Below are 12,145 nucleotides of genomic sequence, written 5' to 3'. Positions count from 1 at the left end.
AAAAAAAAAAAAAAAAAAAAAAAAAAAAGGTGCTGGGATTGTAGGCATGAGCAACTGCAACTGGCTTCTTTCTTATTAAAATATATTGTAATTCAAGTTTTCTGATATAGTGGACTTCTGACATTATATAATGGGCTACTAATGAGATGTGTACCTTGCTCAAAATTTTAAAACAGGCAAAATAATAATTTGATTCACCAGTGTTTTGACAGGATCCTTTATTCTTCATACTTCCATCAAAGTCTTTTTATTTTTATTTTTTAAGAAACAGGGGTCTTGCCGTGTCATCCAGGCTGAAGTACAATGGTGCAGTCATAGCTCACTGCAGCTTCGAACTCTTGGGTTCAGACAGTCCTTCTGCTTCAGCCTAGGGCTATAGGCATACGCCACCACGCACGGCTGATTTTTATTTTAATTTTTTGTAGAGATGGGATTTTGCTATGTTGCCCAGGCTGGTCTCTTAGCCTCAAGCGATCCTCCTTCCTTGGCCTACCGAAGCAGTGGGATTACAGGTGTGAATCACCATACCCAGCCCATCAACTTCTTAGGTAGATTTCTTAGGGTTGCTGCTGTTGATGTAAGAACCTGGAAGTTAATCAGATTCGTATGTCTTTCTGTTTGAAGTGTTGAAAAACCATTTGGAGCCAGGCACGGTGGCATGTGCATCTAGTGCCAGCTACTCGGGAAGCTGAGGCAGTGGGATCGCTTGAGCCCGTGAGTTTGAGGCTGTAGTGTGCAATAATCATGCCTGTGAATAGCCACTGCTATCCGGCCTGATCAGCATAGTGAGACCTTGTCTCTTAAAAAAGAAAAAAGAAAAAAAAGTATTATTTAGTATAAATTAATAATTTGTGGCATTCGTTAAAATTTATAGAACTGCTAATGAATAACTTCATTTGACATTATCAGCATACTAGAACCCACTAGATCCAAAGAGGATATTTCTTGTGTAGTATAGACTTAAACACTATACATTGAATTGATTTTTATATTTTAAGCTTTAATATTATATATCCATTTTATTTGAGCCAAGATCCTAAAATCAGTGTTTTGTTTTTATAGAGCATGGTAGAATCAATTAAACACTGCATTGTGTTGCTGCAGATTGCCAAAGTAAGTAAATTTTACTTTCAATTACCTTTGTGTATGGAGTTCAAAAATTATAATGACGTTTTTCTTTAGTAGTGAAAAGACTCAGATCTGAAACATAGTACTTTTCTACATTAAACTGTATTGTGAGCTTATACTATGGAACAACTATTGTGTTTGGATGTTATCTTAGCTACTGTTCCCGGTAATGTCATTTCTGGTAGCTGGGAAGGAGGGGAGCATGTTTGAATGACTCACCCCTTCCTTCCATTTTATCCATTATCACTGCTTGGAACAGGGACATATTTTACAAAACCTTCCACAAAACAAGTTTTTCTAAGAAAATAGAGAAGTAAGTTCTTGCAGTTCTTGTCCATAATGAAGAATATAATAGAGATATATTTTTAAAAATTATTAGATTTTTTTCTAGTAGTGAACTATATTAGTGGATTTTAATTGTTCTTCTTTATTCATGAAACAATGTATTTTGAATTATTGTGGATTAAAATTCATATATGTTGTCTCTTTTTCTGAAAAATTTTGGTGTATTCAGCCTAAATATATATTTTATTGCCTGAGATTTTCTGAAATAAGAATATTATTGTTTGAGAATAGGAATTTTAAAAAATATTTCTACCTCACTACATGCCTTTATTTCCAGCAAGTGGCTAGCAGGGGGTGGGTGACCAGCTCTGCAGCCAAGTTGAGAAATGTTGTTTGAATGAGTTTGTAATTACTCATCTCTTTTACTTCTTCAGTTTCATATGTTTGTTTGCCAAATCATAGAGACTTTTAACCTACTATTGTTAATGACACAATAGCATAGGACAATCCATTTGTGTTTGGATAGTAAGAATATTTAGCTTGTAAATTAAATGGGGCAATGTCATTTTCTTTTGAGGCCAGATTTAAGATATATGTTTTATTTTTCGAGACAGAGTCTTGCTCTGTTGCCCAGGCTGGAGTGCAGTGGCACAATCTCAGTTCATTGCAATCTCTGCCTCCTGGGTTCAACTGATTCTCATGCCTCAGCCTCCTGAGTAACTGAGGTTACAGGAATGCACCACCACACCTGGCTAATTCTTATATTTTTGGTAGCAACAGGGTTTCACCATGTTGCCCAGGCTGGTCTGAACTCCTGGCCTCCCAAAGTGCTGGGATTACAGGCGTGAGCTACCAAACCCAGCCCAATATATTATACATAAAGTGTCCGAACTTAGGGCTTATGTTCTCTTTCTCGATGTTAGTGATACCTAGATTTCCTATGTATGTGTCTGAATTTTTCATTTCCTGTTGTAGATCATAGTATATTCCAAAGCCAAGCAAAAGGGAAGATAGGATTGGAGGCACAAAAAAGATAAGGTTTTTATTTTAGTTTTTCTTGGCTCTGGAATTACATAGGTGAGTAGAAGCACCTACAGTTATCCAAAAGTTTACCTGTAGATAACCAGTAAACTACACCATGCCCTGAGTGACTAGATATTTTAGGGAATCCATACTGCCTTCTCTTGAAGATTGGGGAATCAAAGGAGCTAATACAGTGTTTAGGCTAGTTTGGGTGATCTCTGAAAATCATTCAGGACTTTAGATAGTTGTACAGTAGGTCAGCCTAGCCTATTTCAGTAGCTAACTGTTTAGCCACTCAAGAACATTTTTAGTGTGATTTGTACTTGCTACCTGTCTGTGTTAGCCCAGCTTAATAAAACTACGTTTTAGGGTTCTTCGCAATGGGTAACTTGGATCACGTAAATGAAATTTGGCCCTTTATTTATTCCAGAAGGAAGGTTTATTGTTGTTAAGGCTTCTTATATACAAATACAATCCTCAATTATATTTGTACCGTATATGGACTCTGTTTGTATCTTTAAACTTAATTTAAATGTACATGAGACCATGTCACTTGCTTGCTCGAATACCCCTGATGTTTTCCATCTCATTTGTAAAGAAATAGAAACTACTTATGTTCACTGCCCTCTTAACCTGTCTCCTACCCTTGCTTGGTCACACCATTCCAGTAACATTGGCTCATTTCTTTTTCTCAGGCAAGACAAGCTTCCCCCCCACCCCTGCTTTAGGAATTTTTACTTGGTTTTCCCTCCACATGGTGGGCATTTCCCACAGATTTCCACCAGGCTCACTGTCTCACTTTATTCAGATTTTTACCACAAGGAACATCTTTGGAAAGACTTTTCCTGACTCCTGTATCTAATAATCTATACCTCCCACTGGTTTCTTTTTCTTCGTGGCATTATATCACTAGTCAAGTTTACATGATATATTTGTTTGTTTATCTCTTTATTGGCTGTCTACCCTAGAGTACAATCTTGGTGAAGACTTTGCTCGTCTTACCACTTATATTAGTCTGCATGGGCTGCCATAATAAAACCCCATAGACTGGGTGGCTTCAAGAACAGAAGTTTATTTTTTCACTGTTCTGGAAGCCAGAAGTCCAAGATCAACGTTCTGGCCTGTTCAGTTTCTGATGAGGGCTCTTCTCTTGGCATGTAAATAGCCATGTCTTCACATAGTCTTTCCTTGGTGAGTATTCACAGAGAGAGGGAGCGTGCACATGTGAGATAGCAAACTGTTTGGTGTCTCTTCTTACAAGGACACTAATCTTACTGAATCGAGGACCCATCCTTATGATCCCAGTTAACCTTAGTTACTTCTGTAGAGATCTCGTCTCCAAATATAGCTACCTTTGGGGTTAGGGCTTCAACATAGGAATTTGGGAAGGGACACAAACATTCAGTTCATAACCCCATTGTATCCTCAGTACCTACAGTTGCTTACCATATAGGAGGTGCCTGATAAATAACTGAATTACTGAGTGATTTTTCTAATGCATTACTTTTAATGGTTGCATGGTTTAGTATTTTCACTATATGATTTTTTTTACTTAGCCACTTCTCTGATGTGCTGTGATGACCATCCCTATAAACTAATCTTTAGGTAAATTTAATCAGTTAATCTGTGATTAAAATAAAAGATTTTAGAATAATAATGACAGTCAACTTTGCATAGGCTTAAAGAGCATGGATTATGGACCCATACTGAGTATGAATCCAAGCCCCACCCCGGAGGAAGTTTATTTATCCTTGCTGTGCTTTGGTTTATATTCCATATACAAGAGGGATAATAATAATGTCATCACTTACTGATACTGTGAGACTAAATGAATTATTATTTGTGATGCTCTTGGTAGCTGGCATGTGATAAGCTCTAAATAAGTGTATATTAAATTTAAAAAAATAGAAGGATGCAAATTTTAAAGTGACAGTAACACATCTGGCAAAAATTGGAGAACTTCCATCGAGTACTGATGGAAATATAAATTGTTATAGCCACTTTGGCAGACTGTTATTCACTGGCAGGTTAATAAAATATCGGAATCAACTACTTTGAGGGAGATAATGCCATTTGAGACCCCAAAGTGATATGAGAAGATAGCTAATTTGATACCTTTCTTGTTTGGGGCTGATTAGTATCAGCTTCTTAGAGGTGGCATGCTGTAAGTAAAAATTTTAATTTTAAGCTCTTTCCAGTTTTGATTCTTTCATTTGAATTCCCACTCCCAGTAGATTCTCTCCTGCCTTAAATGATTAGCGTATTGGTTCCCAAACTTTACTGCACACTGGAGTCATTTGGAAATCAGTTCTGATTCCTGGCTCCCACCTGTAGACATTCTGTTATAATTCTCTTGTATGGGGTATCACCTGGGTATTGGGATTATTTTAAACCCCTGGGTGGTTTTAATGTGCAGCAAAGTTTTGAGACCACCTGGTTAGTGGAATTTTCAAGTGGGCTTTGTTATCTCAGAATACATCCTTCCTTTTACCCTTGGTGGAGACAGCTGATGTTCTTCTCCTGGGAGACTGCAGTGGAGCTGGGGGGTAAGGGGAGAGAAGGGCAGGACAGAGCAAAGATAAGCTAGGAGGCCTCTGCAGGTGGAGACTTAACCAGTATCAGAGTCAGGTGATGTGACCACATACCATAACTCAGAATGCCTGTCAGAACGGCATGTGCCAGGGGGTTGACTGTGATTTACCAGAGCACTATTTTTGCATTGTTTAATTATCACTGAAATTGAAAGACTGTGGTAGACATGCTTTGGTTATGAGGTATAGTTGCTACAAATTTAAACTCTGGTTGATTTTCACCAGTTAAATCATGCAGTAAAACAGTATTTCAATACAATTAAAATCAGGCACTTTAAATGGTTATTCTTATAGGCAAAGATAGAGACTATTAACATTTTCAAGGTAGACACAGATCAATTTGATTTATGTAGTTTTATAATCTTGCATAAAATAGATGCAGATAAATACTGTTGATGACTTAGAATTTGAGGCTTTAATTTTGTTGGTTCCTATAGAATATCCTAAGTCTAGACCAGTGCTATACAATAAAAATATGAAAGCTATAAATGTAATTTAAAATTTTCTTATAACAGCATTTTAAAAGATAAAAGAAACAAGTGAGATTAATTTTAATAATGTATTTTATTAACCCAGTATACCAAAATACTATTTCAACATGTAATCAGTATAAAATTTACTAGTGAGATAGTTCATATTCTCCCTCTCTCTTCTTTCTTTCCCTTTCTCTCTTTTTCTAAGAGATAGTGTCTTGCTCTGTCACCCAGACTGGAGTGCAGTGTCACAGTCATAAATAACTCACTGTAACCTCAAACTCCTGGGTACAAGTGATCCTCCTGCCTCAGCACCCTGAGTAGCTGGGACTACAGGTGCTCACCACAGTGCCCCACTCACTAATTTTAAAATTTTTTGTAGAGACAGGGTCTTGCTTTTTTGCCCAGACTGGTCTCAAAGTCCTGGCTTCAAGTGATTCTCCGTCCTCGGCCTTCCAAAATGCTGGCATTACAGGCATGAGTCTTTCTCTTTTTGCACCAAGTCTTCAAAGTCATGGATGTTCTTTAAGCCACCCAGTCTATGGTATTTTGTTATGGCAGCCCACACAGACTAATACAAGTGGTAAGATGACCAAAGTCCTCACCAAGATTGTACCCTAGGGTAGATGGCCAATAAAGAGATAAATAAACAAATGGTTTATTTCAATGGTTTTTATTATATTTACAAAATTGTACAGCCATCACCATAATTTACTTTTAGCATACTTTTATCACTGCAAAAAGAAACCCTATACCTATTAAGCAATCATTTTCTATATAGATTTTCTGTATAGATGGTCCCTGACTTAACAATGGTTTGACTTAGGATTCTTCAACTTCATGATGGCAAAAAAGTAATATGCATTCAATAGAAACTGTACTTTGAATTTGAGTTTTGGTTTTTTCCCAGGCTACTGATAATGCCATATGATCTTCTCTCACTATACTGGGCAGTGGCAACAAGCCATAGCTCCCAGTCAGCCACGCGATCACAAGGGTAACCAACTGAAACTCTGCAAGATGGTTTTGCAAGATGGTTTTGCCCAACCGTAGGCTAATATAGGTGTTCTATAACACGTTTAAGGTAGGTTAGGATAAGCTATGCTGTTTGGTAGGTTAAATGAATTAAATGCATCTTTGACTTACAGTATTTTCAACTTCAGATGGGTTTATTGGGAGGTAAACTCCACTGTAAGCTGAGGAACGTCAGTGCCTCCCTTTCTTTTCCAACAGCCTCCTACCCCCCACCCCATCCAGCCTTTGGCAACTATTAATCTGCTTTCTCTCTCTAGATTTGTCTATTCTTGACTCTTCATGTAAGTTGAATATTACAGTATGTGGTCTTTTGTGACTAGCTTCTTTCACTTAACATCATGTTTTCAAAGGTTCATCCATGTAGAGATCACTTTTGCCTGGAATTTTGAACGTGATTACAGTTCTATGGGGTATTTCCATGATGAACTTAGTTAAATCCCTATATAGAAAAATAATTGCCGTGCTGTTGGTGTTGATTTTTGTGTAGCCAGTGTTAGAATTGTGTTTGGCTCAGAATGTACACATGGAATTAAAATCTTAGTGGAGGCAGAGAAATCATGTTCTAACATTATTGCTTACCTAGTAATAAGCTTTCTTGTAGGAGAAATACACAAGGAATTACTTAATTGTAAGAATAAAGTTAATATTTTTAACATTTTTCCTTAAGGACCAGAGTAATGCGGAGAAGCATGCAGATGGAATGATAGTAAGTTTAATCTAATCTTTTTGTTTCCCTTTACTTCTGCAGAGCATTATAACCAGTCATATCAGGAGAAGCCTGAATTACTACTCATTTTTCAGTGCCAACTACTCACTGCTTTTTGTTGTTGACTCTCGCAATTTCCTTTAAGCTCACATCTTTCAGCAATCATTTGCAGGGGAAATGACAATCTTAAAATTTTTCTAAGTGTGGATTCAGATTGAATCACTTTGCATGTATTAACTTGAAGGGTTAATCATGGTATGAATACTCAGCTTTTTCAATTAAATAATGCATAACTCAGTGCCACATTTCTTGTCTAATTTCTTTTTTTCTCAGATGAAAGTGGGGTTGGGGGGAGTACAATAGTGAAACACACCTTAATCTATTTGAATATGTTTATAGGTTACTATTATTTTATCTTTTATTTTAGTTTTTGTGTGTGTGTTAACCGTCATTGTTAATGTGGTATGTACTGCATTTTTGTTGGAACAATTTACAACATGAATTCTTTCTCTTATAGCTATCTTCTTACTCTTTCCTCTCTCTTATCTTTTTACCTTTTCCTTATATTCAACTTCCCCTCTAAAAGAAAGAAGAAAATTGTATTGTTAGTATTTCCCAGCTGGAAATAAAAGAGTTTGAAGGTTTGTGGTTTGTGCTTACCCTAGTTTTATGGTAACTGAGTGACCTCTGTTCAGTCTGTATTCCTGAAGCAGGGGGCAGCTTTTTTTTTTTTTTTGTCCTAGACCTACAAATGCCAGCTTGTCTGAGATCTGGAAAACATTCTGTAAATTTTCAAAACATCTCATGATTGTACTTGAAAGGATGAGTATATTATCTTTATATTTGGTTTTAAAACAATTTTAAGTTAAATCTGTGTTTGCATATTTCTTAAGAAAGCAGGAATAAAACAAACATGTTTGGAATTTGAATTAAATACATCAGAATTTTTGTCAGTTCAAAGTTTGATCCATGGTGATATAATACAGTTGTATGATATAAATGTAATACAAAGTGAAATATTTCTTCCTGAGATACTGTCGAAGATTGTTAGCCTCATTGGAAAGGATTCTATGTATTGTCTAGCATTATATGGTCCCCAAGGACTCCAGAGGAAAACCTTGTTGGCTGTTGTTTTTATCTCTTTTCCCTCAAAGCCAAATTAGTTATATTATGTTACATAAAAGAGGCAGGATTTTATAAAACATACCAAAACACTTGATCATTTGCAATGAAAACATCTAGAAAGTTCATGCTCATAGAAAATTTAAACTAATAGAAAATATCTTTGAATCATTTGCCCAGGTACTAGAGCATATTTTCCTTAAGAATTTTATTTTGAAAAGTAGAGGAACTGTTCATGGAATAGGCCTTAGAGGCAGGCTGCTTGGGTTCAAATAAAACAGCCCTGCCACTCACTACCTGTGACCTTGGCAAATTACTTAACCTTTCTGAGTCTTAATGTCTTTTCCTGTAAAGAAAGCTGAAAGGTTCTACCTTAGAAACGTGTTGTAAGGTACAGAACAAACACATAGTATTCAATAAATATTAGCTATACATACATGTATGTGTATGTGCAATACATTGTATTACATAGGTTTCATTAATGTCACAATAGATGAGGGCTGAGTAGTAGTATTTTTGCTTCTCAAGCTCTGCACATTTATTTTTAAAGCAAGTTGTAGAATGTAATGTGACATATTTTAGCCTGAAGTTGACTGACCAAGGACTGTGGATAAGTGTAGCATCGTTATTTTTTCTATCAAAACAACAATAACAAAAGATTGAGTACTTTTAATATACATGCTATCAAAAGACAAAATTATAACAAATTGAATCATAGATCGAATTGGCTTTTATTCAAGATGCATGGATTGGGTCAGCCTCCATTCTACAAAATAGAATGAGAGGTCCCACTGGGCAATGGCAAACAGTGGGTTTTGTAAGGTGAGAACTGTAACAGGAAAAAATGCTGAAAACATCAGATTACTTTTAAGGGTTAAAACAGAGAGCATTTCCATATTACACTGACTCAGGTAGACTGGAATCTCCTATTTTCAGAAAAAAAACTGGTCTATTTTGGGATCCACTTGCTTCCTTAGAGTTTAATGATACGGCATTTAGCAAGAGTAACTCCATTTTGGTTTGGTCTAATCTGTTGGGCCCTAGTACAAGAGTTCAATCCAAAACAGTAGCCTCCCATAATTTTGTTTAACAGTGCAAAAGTTTTAAGTGTTTTCTTTGGTTGACCAGCCTAATTGTAAGAACATTTCATCTGGAAAATAACAGATTACATCCAAAAGATAATTCTGGTCCCTTGTTCCAAAGTTATTTTATTTCTTATTCCCTTCAGTGGGAGGGGTAAGGAGGTGTGACATATTCTTACTCCTGTATATCAAAGTGTTAATGGTGGAATTTTGTTTTTGTAAAGCATTTGGAGTTATTTTCAAGATAAGTGCTGTGTAAACAAGGAATTTATTTTAGGAACAGCTCCAGGTTTGTTGAGATACTTGTTTAGTTATTATGGCTTGGTCTGCTATCTGAAAATAGAATCAAAGAAATAACCAGAAAGCCCTTAGCACCCATATAAAACAGACTATTTTGCAGACTGGGAAACTGAGGCCCATAGAGGATAAGAGACTTAAGGATTCTAAGAAATTAAAAACTCCAAGTCTCTGTTTCTTTGCTTTTCTCAGTGCTTCAAAACATTCCCTACTTCAGTTTCTTAGTTTTTTGTTGTTTTTTTTTAATTATTACTGATTGTTTTGGGAGTGTTTTCTCTAAGTGTCCTTCATTTTTTAGTTAAAGTATTTATGGCAGATAAACTATTGTAGTGACAAGAATCAGAATTCTTGTGTTCAAGTCACTTGATTGAAGAGACCTTATTTAATGAGTTTTAGATATTCATGCAGAAAGAGGGCTGGGTTTTTTTGGTTTTAAATTTTTTTTGTTTAACAGTTCTGAAAACAATGTATGTTTGTTTGTTTTTCACATGGCCTGGAAAAAAAATTTTTTAACTTAGACATTACATGAGAATGCTACAAAAACTTTACCATTACCTCAGTTTCTATTATTGGGTGATTTTAAGTTTTTACAACTGCTTTTTTGGGCTTATTCGTTGGCAAAATCTTTCCGTTATATTTCCATTTTAGTATCTTCTGTTATAAGCACTACTTAATATATATGTGAAGTTCAGTTTTCCAGATCAATTGAAGCTAAAAAACTTACATTTTTATTTCTTGAGTTTGCCCAGTTTAGTTGTCTAAATGGTAAATGTAAACTTTGCTGTGGCAAAGACCTTGGTTTAACATGTACACACCCGACCCCCAACCCTATCAGTAAGTTATGGAGTTTTCTTTTTAAAATGCCTTCATGCTGTCAGAATAATTTCTTGACTTAGAATCAGAGAATCCTAGACTTTTCTCCCCTCTAAAATTAACTACATGTCTGAATTTTTTTCTCCCTCTCTTCTGAATCCTCAGAAAGCAAGCCCTCTTCTCTACACTCCCCAATTAGAAGATACATCTCTTTCTCTTTAGTGACCATAAAACTAGACACACAGTCAGCCTTCTGCATCTGTGGATTCAACCAACCGTGGATTAAAAATATTTGAGGGAAAAAAAAGTACCTCTTTACTGAATATGTATATACTGTTTTCCTTGTCATTATTTCCTAAACAATATAGTATAATGGTGACTTATATAATATTTACATAATATTAGGTGTTATAAGTAATTTAGAGATGATTTAACTTATATGGGAGGGTATATGTAGGTTGCATGCAAATACACCATATTATATCAGGGACTTGATTATCTGTTGATTTTGGTATCCTGAGGGGGCGCTTGGAACCAGTCCCCCTTGGGTACTTGAGGAGTGACTGTACTGTGTGATGGCAGCAGTATGGGATGGAAAGATGAGATCCTAGTGGTGCAGGTACATTACTTGGACATTTGGTGTAACTCACCAAAAGTGAAAGAAACAGAGAAACAATATTTGTGGTGAATTAAGAAATTGAGAAGCACTGAATTGAATTGAGAGGTGGTTTTGACTTCCTGAAATCTCCCCACACCATTTTATAACTCCTTAGTTTTTCCATTTAGCTTTACCTTCTTCTGTGACAGAGATTCATTCATTTTCTTTCCTTACTATGCTTTAAGAAACTCTTACACTTCTGTATAGGTGTTTCATTTCCTCTTTTCATTTTGATCAACATATCTGTATAGCTACCTTCAGGATTTTGCGGTCATAAATGTGGGCATTTGGGAGGGTAGCATGAGAAGAACATTTAATTAAAAATAACTATATTGTGTTTCTTTATCTTAGAGTACTATTAATCCTGTAGATGCAATATATCAACCTAGTCCTTTGGAACCTGTGATCAGCACAATGCCTTCCCAGACTGTGTTACCTCCAGGTAATTTGAGAAAGTGTGTCATAGATTCATTAATGAGAAAAAAATAATTTGTGTGGCTGTCATAGCAGTCTCAGCTATTACTGTTTATTTTGGTTTTCCTTGTTTTAATAAATAAAAGGACTCAAAAAATAATACAGCCAAAAGTGAACTAGAAAAAGATGATAGTGTTTTGATATTGGGGCTTTACTGAAGTGTGATGAGAGTGGTTTTGGTATTCAAAGTGAGCTAGAAAACAAACGTGGTTACTAAGATTTGGATTCACTGGTAGGACAGAATTCTGTGACTCAGAATTCATGGCTAGCAAGGAAAAATTACTATACCTTATTCAGGATAACCCAGGGATGTTCCGTTTTGGGGTATTCTGTGTGGCTCTGAACAACACAAATGGTATGTTCATGGTAGATTTTAAGATAATGAGAAAGTGAAGAAGGAAATTTATGATGCCTACTGATCACATGACATCTGGGTGTGGTTTTTTTTTTTTTTTTTT

At 35.8% G+C, this 12,145-nt stretch overlaps 1 protein-coding gene across 14 annotated transcripts in view; it reads left to right on the top strand.

Moving 5' to 3' along the window:
* OSBPL9 (oxysterol binding protein like 9) overlaps positions 1-12,145 on the top strand; it is a 176,195-nt gene that overhangs the window by 132,694 nt on the left and 31,356 nt on the right. For 9 of the 14 annotated variants that reach the window (XM_017875422.1, XM_017875419.1, XM_017875427.1 and 6 more), the window contains 3 exons: positions 1,063-1,113; positions 7,203-7,241; positions 11,565-11,655. In XM_017875422.1, the coding sequence (XP_017730911.1) occupies positions 1,063-1,113; positions 7,203-7,241; positions 11,565-11,655 (181 nt within the window). The remainder of the gene's footprint in view (positions 1-1,062; positions 1,114-7,202; positions 7,242-11,564; positions 11,656-12,145) is intronic. The other 5 variants (XM_017875421.1, XM_017875420.1, XM_017875431.1 and 2 more) reach the window with 1 other exon arrangement.

Source organism: Rhinopithecus bieti, unplaced genomic scaffold, assembly GCF_001698545.2.
Source record: "Rhinopithecus bieti isolate Rb0 unplaced genomic scaffold, ASM169854v2 scaffold_10017, whole genome shotgun sequence".
In the NCBI taxonomy this organism is placed as follows: domain Eukaryota; kingdom Metazoa; phylum Chordata; class Mammalia; order Primates; family Cercopithecidae; genus Rhinopithecus; species Rhinopithecus bieti.
This window is presented reverse-complemented; position numbering and strand designations above follow the sequence as displayed.